This window comes from Felis catus, chromosome B1, assembly GCF_018350175.1.
Source record: "Felis catus isolate Fca126 chromosome B1, F.catus_Fca126_mat1.0, whole genome shotgun sequence".
NCBI classification, from domain to species: Eukaryota; Metazoa; Chordata; class Mammalia; order Carnivora; family Felidae; genus Felis; species Felis catus.
Window position 1 is genome coordinate 52,523,407 of NC_058371.1, and position 15,002 is coordinate 52,538,408.

Here is a 15,002-nt window from a genome sequence, read left to right on the forward strand (position 1 = left end):
CTCTCTCTCTTTCTCTCTCTCAATAAATAAACTTAAAAAAAAAAAAAAGAAATCTCAATCTCTAAGAAGCCTGAACCGGAAGCTGATTGGATCTGGAGGTCCCCTTTAAGAAGAACACTGAGCTGTCAAAAGACACCAGGGGCAGGCTGTTGGATGAACCGGGGCAAGAGGGAGGCCCCAAATCACGAGCTTGGAGAGCAGTCCTATGTGGATGAAAGCAGGGTCTCCTTGGCTACTTATGATGCAGCCTACGCAGGGTGCAGCTGACAAAATGAGGAGAAAGACCCTTTTCCTTGCTAGGGTGACACGAGGATAAATGAACTTACTAGAGCCACTCTCTGGTTTCTTAGATACTGGGGCACAGTTGCACTTACCAAGGGGCATGGGGGAGACCGTTTGCAGCACTCGGGCTGGGGCTGGTGTCATGGGCAGAGAATGGGCTTAGCAGCGGCAAGGTGTGCACACATCTTGCATCCTTTTGCAAGTAGGTGATGAGAGGTGTGATACCTAAGGGAGATGAGAGGAAAGGGGGTTTGAGATGGAAACAGCACAGTGAAAAATCAAGGGTCCACACCGGAAAAAGAGGTGTCCGAGCCTGACACCTGGCGGGGCAGAGTGGTATTGCTTGCGGTAAACACGTCCTCAGGGAGGATCGGGAGCCCTGAAGCCTGCTGCTAACCAGCAGAGTGACCAGGAGCAAACATCATTCCCCTTCTTGGCCTCAGTTTCCTCATCTTCTGCATAAGAGTGGCAGGTGTGGTACCCGGAGAGCTGGACAGAGGCATTTTATAAGAACACCAAGTTTGTGAAAGGAAGTTTCTCCATTGGAAACTCTTGCTTCCCAAATTGTTCTTAACTTTTAGCACCTGCTACCCCTTGTACACGACAAAATGCATAGGTGTGTGTATAAATTTGTACAGAACTCCAGTAAATAGCTGCTTATGTTCTCCTCCACAAACATGAGTGCTTCAAGGTTGGGATTTGCTATTGCTTGTGGAGGTAAGGTCAGCCTTTTCAGCTAGAATGAATGAACGAATGAATCAATGAATCAATCAACCCCCTAGTCCCTCCAATAAGTCTACATTTCTCAGTAGTCCATGGCAAAGTGTCCCTGAATGACCAGGGGCCCATGTGAGGGACATCGTGTTTGCTGGGAGAATATCCTGTCTGCTCCAGAGTTCTGTGATCCCATGACTGAATTTTAGGAAACTGGGGGAGGAATATCAAGGTCAGAGTTGGGTGGAGATGATAGTAAAGGTTTTTTGGAGGGTTGAGATTGAAGTGAAAGAAAAGGTAACTTATGGTGGACGGGGAGCAGAATTTCCAGTGGCAGTGAAATGAAGCCCAAATCCCAATCCTGATTTTCCCTCTGTATGCCTTACTTCTCATTCATGTATCTCTATTACCCGTCTAGGTGCCTTTTCTTTGACTGTGAAGGATGTGACCACCCAGGGGGAGGTGATCAAACACTACAAGATCCGCTCCCTGGATGAAGGGGGCTATTACATCTCCCCCCGCATCACCTTCCCCACTCTCCAGGCTTTGGTGCAACATTATTCTCGTAAGAGAAGAGGTGTGGTGGGGGTGGGGAGCAGAGGACCCCTTGTATCTATCACTAAGATCTCACGATCATGTGACTCACTGGTGCCATCTTGGGGGTGGGGGGGTGGATTATCCCAAGGCTGGACAAATGTCAACATAATGACTCAAAGTCTATGTCCTTAATTCCCTCTCCTGGCTCAGCATGTGACCACTTGGAGAATAACAAGTATTTTCAATCTTAGAGAGAGCAGGTTAATGATAGCATGCCTCACTTTATACAAAATGAATGCAAATAGCTGAGTGTGTGTGTAGTATGTGTGTGCCCATGCACATGTGTACTTGGAAATGGGAGTATAGTTGGCAAAAATGAGAGGGGGACACAGCTGGGAAGGACATGGTCCCCAAGGGAGACATGTGATCTGGATGCTCTGGTAACCTCCAGCCCCATCTCTTCTTCCCTAATGCAGAGAAAGGGGATGGCTTATGCCAGAGGCTCACCCAACCCTGTGTCAGCCTGGCTTCCCAAGACCTGTGGGTCCAAGATGAATGGGAAATCCCCCGGCAGTCTCTCAAGCTGGTCAGGAAACTCGGGTCTGGGCAATTTGGCGAAGTCTGGATGGGTGAGTATGTGGCAGCCAGAAGCCTCTCTCTCCCTGCCCTGTGTCCCGAAGCACAGAAGGCTCAAGATACGCACAGTTCATCATGCTTCCCCAAAACATTTGTTCGGGAGAGGGACAGAGGCCATGATACCCATTTTACAGATGAGATAATGAATGGCAGGCTAGGACATTGAAGTCACTTGCCCTCAGGACACTGTGGTGATGCAGCAGGAATAGAATCCAGCTCTCCCAAAACCTTGGTTGGTTCCCTCACTCACTCTTCACTGCCCAGGGCTAGCTTGCAATTGACAGGTGTGTGAACTTGAACATAAGGCTATCTCCTCTTAGCTTTGGTTTACCAGACAGAAATGACCTGTTAAACATAGTAAGCAGTGAACCAGGAGCTCCAGGGGTCTGATAATAGACCAAGCCACTGCTTGTGGCTGTGTGACTCTGGCCAAGTCACTTAACTTTCAGGTTCCTGTGTGTATAGTTGATGATCACTCCCCTGTTCACCATGGGCACTATCAGACTATAAAAAGTGTTTTATTTTATCCCTCGGGGCAAAGGTAAAACGGTCCCCTCCCAGGCAGGGTAAGTTCTTGAGGTTAACTGCCTGAGGTTCCAGTTGATCTCGAAAGGCTGAGACAGGCTGGCATCCTGTCAAATAAGCCAGCTCACCCTCCGAAGCTGAACATTCTAGCCCAGGGCTTCTTCCTAGGGGGACAGCTCTGGCCTCAGTCCTGACCTGTAGAATGAGGAGGGATCCTGGAAGCTTATGTACATTTTGGTTAAGGGATCGCCTTCCACAACCTCTGGGTCTTCTGAATGGCTTCTTTATTCTCTCCCCTACCCGTGCTCAGGTTATTACCAAAACACCGTGAAAGTGGCCATCAAGACTCTAAAGGAGGGGACCATGTCTCCGGAGGCCTTCCTGGGTGAGGCCAACCTGATGAAAACTCTTCAGCATGAGAGGCTTGTTCGTCTCTACGCCGTGGTCACCAAGGAACCCATTTACATCGTGACCGAGTACATGGCCAGAGGTGGTGCCCTGCGTGGGGCTGCATCCCTCAGGGGTGGGGAGGGGCGGACAGGGGTGAGGCTGGTGTGCCACAGTGGGTCTGCCGGCGAGGGATCTCCATGGGGGATCACTCGGCCACGGGCTGGAGCAATTAGCCAACGTCCACTCTGTTCCGTGTGCCTGGGGAGCAGGAGGGCAGATGATCAGATACAAGATGGGTCAGTGGTTCTTACAGAGCTGTGTCCTCCATTCAGGAGCACTTCAACCCACACTTTTGGAGGGCATCTTCTGTGCCCAGCACTGTTTGATGCCCACTCGGGAGGACGCAGCATCGCAAAGAGTAGCGAGCCGGGCATCCAGACACGGGTTCTGGTCCCAGTTCTGCCACTTACTAGGCGTGGGACCTTTGACAACCATATGAGCATTTGACATGGATGAAAAGAGAAATTGGTCCAGCTGGCCATTGAGGTCAATGGTGGGGCAAGGTTTCATAGGTCAGTGGGCCAGGGGTCGGGCCTCAGCCTGTGACCTCCTTCCTACCTTTCCTGTGATCCCGATTGCCCATTGCTTCCTATAGGATCCTAAGGTGCCATGATAACACAGTTCCTTAGAAATCGTCGTGAAGGGGACCCCACATTGAGCTGGGAGTACGATGGCTCCCCTGCTCACCTCTCAGCCCCACCTCAGGTGACCATCCCTCCCAGCTCTTAGATGCCAAAGAGGAGCTGCATTGGTCTCCTGCACCAAACCCCAGGGACATGTCTCTCCATTCGCATTTTCTTGCCCCCTTGGTCCTCGGAGGCAGAATCTCTACCAACAAAGGATGAAGGGGGCAAGGAGACACTTTGGAAAGTCACGTGAGGAGGAAGCACTGAACTTACAGTCAAAGAGCAGGTTCCGTGCCTGGTTCCCTGGCTGGGTGATCCCGAACCTGGATGAAACCCAACCTCCTCTGAGCAGCTGGGAATACATTTGCTGCCCCCTGGGGTGTTATGAGGACTGTGGGTAAAATTTCTGTAAAGCAGAAAGCACTCTGCAGTGATGGGTGGGTTTCTTTTGATGCACTAGAGATCTGACAGGGCGCCCCGTACTTCCTGACACCAGGTGGGGAGCATTCCACGCTTGGGAGAGGCTGGCACAGCCAGGTTTGGATCATTTTGCAGAAGGGCAGATGCCACATCTCTTTCCTTAGGATGCTTACTGGATTTCCTGAAGACAGATGAAGGTAGCCGACTGTCCCTCCCGAGACTGATCGACATGTCAGCCCAGGTTTGTGAGCTACCGAGGGCAGCGGCCCCCGAGAGTCGTGATGCCCCAAAGGACCTAGGACCCAAGGCCCTCTCCTCTGTGCCCTATGGCTTAACAAAGTCAGCTATTTAGAGATTGTATCCATTAAATTTAAGTTGGGCTGTGAAGGACAGAAAACCCAAAGCAATAATGGTTTACATGCATAAACATCCAGAGGTGGGCAGTCTGGGGCAGGTAGGTGGGTCCGTCCCTCAAAGCCACACGATTCTTCCACCTGCTGGGTACTTAGCATATGTCATCTTATTGTCCAAGACGGCTGTTCACACTTCATCATCTTGTCCTCTCCTCGGCAGGCAGGAAGAAGTAAGGGGGAAGAAAGCCCACCATGTTCCCTGTAGAGACGTGTCCCTGAAGTCACCTACTATACTTGCTTTAACACCCTCCTCTTCCCCCCCAACCATGTCACCTGGCCACACCTAGGCTGCAAGGGAGCTTGGGAAATGTAGTCTCTACTCTGGGCAGCCAGGATGGGATGAGGTGAGTCCTATTACTAGAGAGGGAGAATGGATGGTGTGGGAAGCCCATCCGTTCACATGAATCCCATTTAACACTGTAGGCAGATGTTTTGCTGTTACCTCACTTCTTCCTCTGATGGTGCCCAGAAATGCCTTCTACAGCAGGTGAATCACAATCCAGACTTCATGAAGTGAAGAGTAAAATGGAGAGGAGGCATCTTTCCTCCCCGAGGATTCCTCAGTTAGCTGAGGGTTCTAACTGGCAGGAAAACACACCTGGTGGCCCTGAGTGTGTATGTCTGTTAAAACTGGGACCCTCAGCAGAAAAGTTCTGGTCTGTGGTCAGCCTGTGAGACACATAAACACACACACACACACACACACACACACATCCGGCTACAGAGAGGAAACCTCCCCCTCATCCCACACCGCCCCATCTCCACCTTATCTGGTATTATCTGCTGTTAGTATCAGTTCAGGAACTGATGTCACGATGCCCTTTTTCCACTGAGGTAAGCACAGATGGGTTTGAGCAGGCTGGTGAGTGGTCTCGGAAAATTCACGCTGCTAACCAGTTTCAAACCACATAACAGTGATAAACCTGTCCACCCCCTTTACTTTCTTTCTTTTCCTTTTCTCACTCTCCTCTGTCTCTTTCTCAATCCCTGGAGAAATCTTGGATCACTAAGGGACGAAGGATATGAAAAGCCACCTGCATTTAGACCTAGATGTGGCCAAGAATCTAAGGGTTAGGAAACCAGAAAATCAGAACCTTCCAGGTAAACGGCTTCTAACCACATTCTCATCATGCTAGCGCCTCACCATGCATGCGTGCACACACACACTACCCTTCTGGGCACTCCTTTTCTTGCTTTGCAGGATGTAATGCAAACCTCCCCTACAACCACCACCCACGTGCCCTACTTGGCAGAGTCACCAAGGTCCCAAAAGTGCTGTCACACCTGTGAGCTCAGGCTCCCCCTCTGCTCAGAATGCCTGGGCAGAACCCTGGCATTCTCCTGATCAGTGGCAAACTCATCTGGCAAACTCCTGATCGGTGTTCAAGACCTAAGTTAAATTAAATTAAATTTCCCTGGACGGGAAAGTGGCACAGAGCACTTGGTGCACGCGTTTCTGTTGGCATTGAGCGCCGTATAGTCTTCTCCTCGAAAGCACATCTGGGTCCCTCTCAACCTTTTAAAAAAAAATCATATCTGGTACTGCTGAATACATATTTGTTAATGGGATGAGTACCAGTAAATGCTGTCTAGATACCAGGCATTTGGTATTTAGCTTCAGAGCCCCCCGGCCAGAACCATACCAATAAATGTATATTGATGGAATGATTTAGCAAAAGAATAAATAAGTGAATGGCTTCACGAATAAACCAATGCAAACAGACACATAGGGAGAAGTGGGATAAATTCCAGTGCTGGCTTCCTGGCGATAGCAAGTCTGAGGAGGGAAACCGGCATTCTAGTCTCAGTGTCTTTGTCCGTCAACTGGGAGCGCAGTGGATAAAACCCGAATGAGTGTCCTCCACTAAAAGACACACGAGCAACTCAAGCAGCTAGTCCTGGCCCAGAGCTGGCGATCGGGGACAGAAACAGAAACTGCCTGGGTGCCACTGGGATTCTGAGTATGCTCGGAGCACCTGCCTCGGGCGGTGCTGGGTTAGGGCCTTGGCCACCTAATGCTCACCTCAACTCCGTACCCTGGAGCCCCCTTCGCTCAATTCTTAGTCAGGACAGTGACCCCTCAGAGAGCTTAAGCAACCTTCCGGGGGTGGAGGTCAAGGACTCCAATCCAGGGCTCGCCGCTCCAGGAACAGGGAGTCCAGTGTGGCAAGGAGATGAGACCCTTTCCTTCCCTCCTTCCCTGTCCTCTTCCCCTGCCCCCTGAGAGACCTTCATTTTCTCCTGCTTTCATTCTGCTATCTTCCTCCCCTGCAGACACTTGCAAGGAGAGAGAAGTGGGTGGGGGTTCAGGTCTCTCTGGCTCTGACACCAGCAGATATGCTTTGCTGGGCTTTTAAGCGGCTGGAGTTTTTGGCTTGTCTAACGGAGGAGTGGTTGAAGCCATTTTCCCTCTCCACTCAGGGAGCTGCTCCTTCCCCAGCAGCAGAACCGCCCTCTATGCACCTACCAACAAGCCCGACACACACTCACAAGCGTTCCTGCCCCTTCCAGGCTGTGAGAGGATGAAGGCTGGCCTTCCAGACAGGGTCCTTCCTCTGCTGACAGGGGCTGCGCAGGGGACGCTGGGTGGGCTCCATCCTTGCACGGAGGTCCCTCTGCTGTCTTTCACTGTGTGACCTGTTCCCTCAGATTGCCGAAGGAATGGCATATATCGAGCAAATGAATTCAATCCACCGCGACCTGAGGGCGGCCAACATCCTGGTGTCTGAGTCCCTGTGCTGCAAAATCGCTGACTTTGGCCTGGCCCGCATCATTGACAGTGAATACACTGTCCAAGAAGGTGAGGAGATCCCCCATCTACAGGGAGACCTTGGGCCTTACTTTCCCCACCTCCCTAAACCCCCTTGGACTTCTCCTCGTTGCTACAGGGCAGAGCCTTGCGTGAAGAGATCTGAGAAGCTTTGTGGTTTTCACAGTTCTGGCCTTACACCCACCTAGATCAGCGTTTCCCTAGAGGCGCTCTGCAGGGCACTATGAGGAATGGTTTTGGGGTCAAGTAGGTTTGGAGATGCTGCATGGTCCATCCAGGCTTCCTTCAGAGATTCTTGATGCACACCAACATACGAAAGGCCCTGAGAAGTCTTGCAGCAAAGGAACGGCGTACGTGGGCTTCGCCTGGTCACTCCCAAACGAATTGGAGCCCGAGATACTTTTTCCATCAATGCCCCACAGAACTAGCTTTTCGCAGAACACACTTTGGAAAACACTTTTCTGAAGCATGAGCAGCAAACGCTTATAGCTGAATTAGGGTTCCCACAGAGCACTCTGCTTTCATTCCTTAGTATACCCGAGGTGGGGCTTCTCTTCCCAAGGGGACTTGAAACGGCCCAATACATCGATCAAGTAAGCTGGCAAGCAAGCAATATTAGCTGAGCATGTTAATCAGTTGGCACGGGAGAAGGATCAATAGGGCTCGTCAGCTGAGGAAGCTTCAAGCTGGCTGGAGAGACCAAGAAAGCGAGGCGAGGTAAGGGGAAATCCAGTGCCGAGCTGTGCAGTTTACTCTGAATGCTGACCAGGGCTGCAGCCGTCCACAGGGCTTCCTGGGACAGCAGGATTGGAATCCCCTCCTCCCTGGGACCCTAGGTGGGACATGAGTCATCCGTCATCGTTTCCATTCGGCAGGAAGGGATTAACTGAGGCAGGGACGAGTTAAGGGGATTTGCCCAAGCCGTGATTCCTGTTGTTAAACACATGAGGCGGAGAGTGACTCTTCTGTCCCAGGTGGAAACACATGTTGGTGGCCCTCTGAAGCCCACTGGGCAATGACCCAATCGGGGTGATGGAGGTGGCATTTGTGTCATGTTGTCCTTCTGTGCTATGGAGCCTCAGTAGTGTCTGCACGTGCCTGGCCATGTGTCCTAGTGGGGCTTAGTGGTTCTCTGGGAGCATCTCCATTGCATACAGTGGTCCAAGCCCTGCCAAGGGGAGGGAGCAGGTGCATAGGGACAATCAGCCATGGCCTCACAAAGCTGTTCATGGCTTTTCTCACAGGCGCCAAGTTCCCCATCAAGTGGACTGCCCCAGAGGCCATCCATTTCGGGGTGTTCACCATCAAAGCAGACGTGTGGTCATTTGGAATCCTCCTGATGGAAATCGTCACTTACGGGCGTGTACCCTACCCAGGTAGGTGGCTTCATCCTGTAGGGACTAGGTGGGCTCCCTGCTGTCCTGAAATGGCTGTGATGACAGATATCCCATGCTTAGTGCCTGGGGCTGCCCACACACGTGCCAGAATGGAGTCCCCGTTGTCGGAACAGAGACCCACGCATGTCACTCTGGGGACGGAGGTTCCGCCTCCTTCCTCAACGTTGCTTCTGGCAATGGTGCCGCATGCCCTTCCGTCAGCAGAGGTCAGTGAGCTTCCGAACCCTGGAAGTAAGGACAGATCAGGGTCTGAACTCAAGTTTACCGTGAATTGGTTTGTTCTCCGTTGGGGGCGGGTCATCTCCCCCTTGGCCTTCCACCTTGGGTGGATTCCCCAAAGCCCTCTCCTGACTGTGAAATCTGCCAGTCTCCCTGTCCCATGTCTGGAGGGCGTGGGCAGCTTAGCCGCCTGCCGAAGAGCCGTGTCCCTGGGCGGGCTGGTGCGCCATCATGAAGCGCCTTCCCAGTGAGTGATGGGCTTGGGCCGGGGCGGGGAAGTCCCAGCTAAGCAAGGCAGGGTTCCCCACCCGGAGGACAGGCCCCACAGCCTCCTCTCCAGCTGTCCTCCAAGCGATGGAAAGTGAATAGAGGGATGTTTAGGGGTGGCACTAGCCAGACAGCCAGGTGACCTGCCAGGGAGGGGACGCCGGTCTGTGCGCCTCACCTCGGCCCCGCCCCTCAGCCTCGCTCTCCATCCCCTCCGCAGGAATGAGCAACCCCGAGGTCATCCGTTGCCTGGAGCGCGGCTACCGCATGCCGCGCCCCGACACGTGCCCGCCACAGCTGTACCACGGTGTCATCACCGAGTGCTGGCGGAGCCGGCCGGAGGAGCGGCCCACCTTCGAGTTCCTGCAGTCGGTGCTCGAGGACTTCCACACGGCCACCGAAGGGCAGTACGAGCTCCAGCCCTAGGCCCGGCTCGAGGACACGGGTCTGGCCAGCTGCGGCAGGGCCCGGAGACGGCTCGCGCCCCCCGCGCAACCTGTAGAACTGACGAGGCGTGTTCACCTCGAGGCTCTTACCCCAGCCCCAGGCCGACTGGAAGGGCGGGGAGGAATTGATAGGCCCGTTTCTAGATGAGGGAAGGAGAGAGAGAGAGGCTGCCGCACAGGTGGGTCACGCAGCATGGAGTCCGGAGGTCCCATCGCAGTCCCACCCTTCTTGGGCTGTGTGACCTTGGGCAAGTTATTTAGCCTCTCTGTGCCTCCACTCTTTCGTTTGTACGTTGGGGGAGAACCATAATAGTACCTACCTCCTTATGTTCCTCAAGAGGATTACATTAGTTAACCCCAGTAAGATGTTCAGAATAGCGCCTGGCACACTCCTGGCACACCGTTAAGTGTTTGGCATCGTTGTAAGACTCCCCTGTGCTGGCGCCCAAAGCGAGAAGTCGGCGGCAAGTGGCTAGGAATCGCGCTGCTCCCACCTGTGCGGACCGCGCCCCGGCGCGGCTCCCTCTCTACTACCCCAGAAGCAGGACTGGGTCCCCCGAGATGTCCGCTCCGAGAAGTGTCCACCTGCTTCGGCTCTGGGCAGGTAGCTCTGACCTAGACTGCACTCCAGCACTTTGGGACTCTTCTGTAATAAAGTCACAAGATCTGACCTTTGCCGTGTCGTTACTGGTGACAAGCCTGGACATCGCTACATGACGTAGGTGGTTTGCATGAGTGGCACAGCAAGGGACTCGCTGTTGGCCCTGGGTTTCCGGTGGAGCTCCTAGCTCCAAGGACAGCACCGAAGAAGACTCCACGGTCATTGCCTTTAGGGGAGACTTGAGCACGGCCAGCAGGTGGCGCCCTCACCTCAGCAATCCTGGCCTCCGGGATGCTTTGCTCCGACAGCGGTAGCTACAAGGGTGCTGGGTGCACGCAGAGAGGAGGGAGCGCCCCAGGCTCCAGTCTCGGGACCAGGCGCATTAACGATGCGCAGATGATCAGGCGATGGTAACACCAAAACCGTTCAAGGCTTCACACTGCTCAGGCGGCTCGCTGTTTATTTTTTGTTTTACTTAGAATAGATTTATTATAATAGATTATTATGAAATAGATTTATTATTGTAGATTTTTTGAGCTTTTAGGTTTACTGAAAAATACACGGAAAGTGCAAAGAATGCCCATCTACCCCTCACCCCGCCCCTCAATTTTCCCTGTTACTAACATCTTGCAATAGTGTGGTACGTTTGTTACAACTGATGAAACAAATCGACACGTTATTATTAACTAAAGCCCATAGTTTACATTAATACATTATTAGGATTCACTCTTTGTGTTGTGTTCTATGGGTTTAGATACATGCATAAATGATATGTATCACTATATGTATCACACTATCATATGTAGTTTCAGTGCCCTAAAAATCCCTTGTGCTGGTATTCGTTCTTCCCTCCCACCCTTTGAATCCCTGGCCATCCCTTTGCCATGTTTTGACGCTTCTGATCCTGTGATAACCCAAGAAGGTAGGACTATTACCATGCCACGTACAGAGGAAGAAACCCAGACACAAAAGAGCCTGGGTAGTACTCCCAAGGTCACACTGCTCATGAGTGCTGGGATGGGGATGTGGACCCAGCTGCACTGGGCAGCAGAGTACTGGGGAGGGGAAGGGCGTTGCTGCTGGCCTGGGAGAACCTCACAGAGGGGGCTGCCTCTGCAGGGAAACAGAGGTGACTAGGCAAAGAAGGACACGTGTCCGTATAGTCTTTGTGATTTCCAGAGTACATTCCCAAACTGTCTATGGATTCTTGAACAGCTCTGGGAAGTAGGCATCACCAGTGTCATTATGCCTACACTCTTCTCCACACAAGAAGTAAATGGCAGAGACTCTACACCGCCAGCTTGTCCCAAGGCTCTTAGCTGGCCAGTGCTGGACCCCAGATTTGAACCCATTCTTTGCCCCCGACCTCTTGCCATAAGCTATTACGTAGGGAGCACAGCACTCTCAGGAGTAGGAGGTGTTTGTACCGGTAAATCAGGCAGGATCACCGAGTAAGTCTCACGTGGAGACCTGTGTGTGTGTGTGTGTGTGTGTGTGTGTGTGTAGCCAGCAATGTGGTCAGACTGGGGCTTGGACAGATCTCCCCTGGGCGGTCCAGTATTTAGGAGGCAGAGGGCTCCAGGAACAGGGAACTCTGTCCACGGGGCAGTGGGGGCCCCCAGAGAATTGCGGCTGCACCCCCACCCCCTTGGAACCAAGGGCTCTTGGGGGAGGTGGCTACTGAGTCTGTCAAGAAAAAAAATGTGACTTGGCCTTCCCCACTCTGGAGGGGGCTTATGGCCACACCCCATCTCCCCCAGAATCTCTGGAATTGGGGCTGTCACACCCAGACCCTGGGATGAGGGGGCATGGCCGGTGGGAGCTAAGCTGGAATTTAGGGCACCAGAGAGCAGACCGCCCCTGTGGAGGGTCAGGGGGAGCACCAGACGGAGACAAATCTGACCCTCAGGGCTCACAGATGAAGAGGACTCTGAGAGGACCTAAGGGTGCCTTTGGAGGTAGGACTGAAAAGAGCTAGGATAAGAAATGAGTCCCTCCTTCTGGCTTAGCAGCCTGGACCTACAGCCTGGGCACCACCACCCTGCCTCTCCTGGTCCCTCTGAAGTGCTTTCCCAAGACTCGGGCCCCAGCTGGCCACGAGATGCAAGGCCCAGGGCTGGCTCATCACCTCCCAGGACCCCACCACCTTCCCCTAAAGATGAAGATGGTCTCCCAGGGCTTTGCCAACCTCACGATTTATAAAAATCACCTCAGGTTTTCGTTTTAGAAGGCAGGTTTCTAGACCTCCCTCTCTCAGATTCTGATCCAGCAGGTCTAAGGTAGAATCTGGAAACCCCATCTTTCCTAAGCACCCTAAGTGATTCTATAGTTCTCCGCCCTGGCTGCAGCTCAAATCACAGTGCAGTGGAGGTCAGACGAGGACATGGGGGAGGGCACATCTGGAAATACGAGTGCCCGGATTTCCCAGCGGGGCCAGGCCTGTGGCACGTTGTAAGTGTCCCCAGCTGGTACTACAGTTCAGCCAGGACTGGAAACCCCCCCGGTCTAGGCTGTGTGGAGTTTGGAGGTATCCTTCCCAGGAGGGCAGGCTGCAAGGTACCTGGGGTTCCAGTGTGAGGCTCAGGTCCTGCATTTGCAGGACCAGCTCATGTCTGTGGCTCTTCCCAGTTCTACATGCAAGTTAGAACTTGCAGAAAGTGGAAAAGAAGCCCACAAGATCGGCACATTCTCAGAGGTTTCCTGGGGGTCAAACTGGAGGCAAACTTTGAAGGACCCGTGAGACCTTTCCCCACCAGGGGGCGCACTTGCCTCGGCGGTGCCCAGAACTGAATGGGGGGGGTGGTCCCCGCGGGGGGTTTGTTAGGTGTTTACATATGTTTATAAAGCACAAGGAGCCTTTCAATTCCCAGCCACAAAGTGAAGTGTGAGAGGATGTGGAGAGAGATACAGCAAGACAGAGAGAAACACAGAGATAAAAACAGAGATAGAGACAGAGAGACAAGACGCAGAGAAACAGAGACAGAGTATTGAATGTGCAAAAGCAATGTTTCCTGCTCTGTGAGTTTGTCTTCCGAGTGGAAGGGGAGCTTACTCATGGCTGTGGAGGCCGTATTCTCCCTGCCATGATCCGCATGCCTGAGAAGATTGCAAGTGGGGCCAGGGCCTGAGATGCCTGATCGCTGCCCTTCCTTCACCCAGAGCCCTGGAGAGGAGCACACCCAGCCTGAGACCCCAGATGCCTTCTTGCCCGTGATAGAGGCTGTGCCTTCCCTTCTCTCTCCTTCCTCACAGCCAGGACACATTTGCATCACTATTGGAAAATGAACAACAACATCCTTGGGGTCAGATAGACCTGGGTTCAAATCCAAACACTTCCTTTCCCAGGACATACAACCGTAGATTCTTTGCTTGATTTCTCTGAGCCTCAGTTTCTTCATCTATAAAATGGGCATACTAAAAAACATCTGAAATATAGGCTTGTCTCAAGGTTTAGACAAAATAGTATTTTATCACAGTGAGGCATTTATCACAGTGCCTGTCTTCTGGTAAATGCTCAGAAATGTTAGCTCTTAGGGGCCCCCAGGTGGCTCAGTTCGTTGAGTGTCTGACTCTTGATTTCAGCTCAGATCATGATCTCATGGTTCTTGAGATCAAACCCTGATGTCTGTGCTGACAGTGCAGAGCCTGCTTGGGATTCTCTGTCTCTCTCTGCCCCTCCCCTCACTCACACACTCTCTCAAAATAAATAAACATTTTTAAAAAGAGAGAGAGAGATGTTAGCTCTTATTATTGTTAGTATAGCCCCCACAGAAAGGTCTTCAAACACAAACTCCAGCACCCTTAGCTGGGTTTCCCCTGTCCTCAGTGATATGTCTCCTGGCTTGGAATTCTAGTTGTACCCCCAGTGTTTTTCTCTATTTGTTTCTTTGATTTTTCTTTGCTTTCATGCATCTCCCACCCTCGAGCAGAACTGCAAAAAGAGCACACAGAATTTGAAGTCAAAGACCTATGTTTATCCAGCACTTTTCAGCTGTGTGAACTTGGGCAAAGAACTCAAGCCTCAACTTCCTTGTCTATAAACAGGAGAGAACAATGATTCCCCTGCAGGGTTGTTTTAAGGATATAAAGAGTGCTTTAATTGTTTATTTTTGAGAGAGAGAGAGAGAGAGAGAGAGAGAATGAGTGAGGGAGGGGCAGAGAGAGAGGAGGACAGAGGATCCGAAGCAGGCTCTGTGCTGACAGCAGCAAGCCCACATTGGGCTCAAAGTCATGAACTGTGAGATCATGATGTGAGCCAAAGTCCTATGCTTAACTGACTGAGCCATCCAGGCACCCCTACAGAGTACTTTTAAAATGGAATTGTATATTGGGCTGCCATAACAAATACTACAGACTGGAGGGGATTCCACAACAGAAATGTATTTTCTCATAACTTTGGAGACAGGAACTCCAAGATCAAGGTGTTGGCAAGATTGATTTCTCCTGAGGCCTCTCTCCTGGGCTGGCACATGGCCACTGTCTCCTGCGTCCTCACGTGGCCTTCCCTATGTGTGTGTGTGTCCTAATTTCCCCTTCTTCTAAGGACAATAGTCATCTTAGCCCATCCCAATGACCTTGTTTAATTTAATTACTTCTTTAGAGGCCCTATCTCCATATAGCCATATCCTAAGGTACTGGGGGTTCAGGCTTCAACATAGGAATTTGGGAGGAACACAATTCAACCCATATCAAATAGTAA

The 15,002-nt window shown here is 52.0% G+C and overlaps 1 protein-coding gene across 3 annotated transcripts in view; it reads left to right on the forward strand.

Moving 5' to 3' along the window:
* The window catches only part of BLK (BLK proto-oncogene, Src family tyrosine kinase), an 80,500-nt gene extending 69,471 nt beyond the window's left edge, over window positions 1-11,029 (forward strand). For all 3 annotated transcript variants that reach the window (XM_003984842.5, XM_019828679.2, XM_045055660.1), the window contains exons 7-13: window positions 1,415-1,561; window positions 2,010-2,162; window positions 3,005-3,184; window positions 4,355-4,431; window positions 7,253-7,403; window positions 8,618-8,749; window positions 9,477-11,029. In XM_003984842.5, coding sequence (XP_003984891.1) covers window positions 1,415-1,561; window positions 2,010-2,162; window positions 3,005-3,184; window positions 4,355-4,431; window positions 7,253-7,403; window positions 8,618-8,749; window positions 9,477-9,682 — 1,046 coding nt within the window. In that variant the 3' untranslated portion in view covers window positions 9,683-11,029. The remainder of the gene's footprint in view (window positions 1-1,414; window positions 1,562-2,009; window positions 2,163-3,004; window positions 3,185-4,354; window positions 4,432-7,252; window positions 7,404-8,617; window positions 8,750-9,476) is intronic.
* The last annotated feature ends 3,973 nt before the right edge of the window (window positions 11,030-15,002 follow it).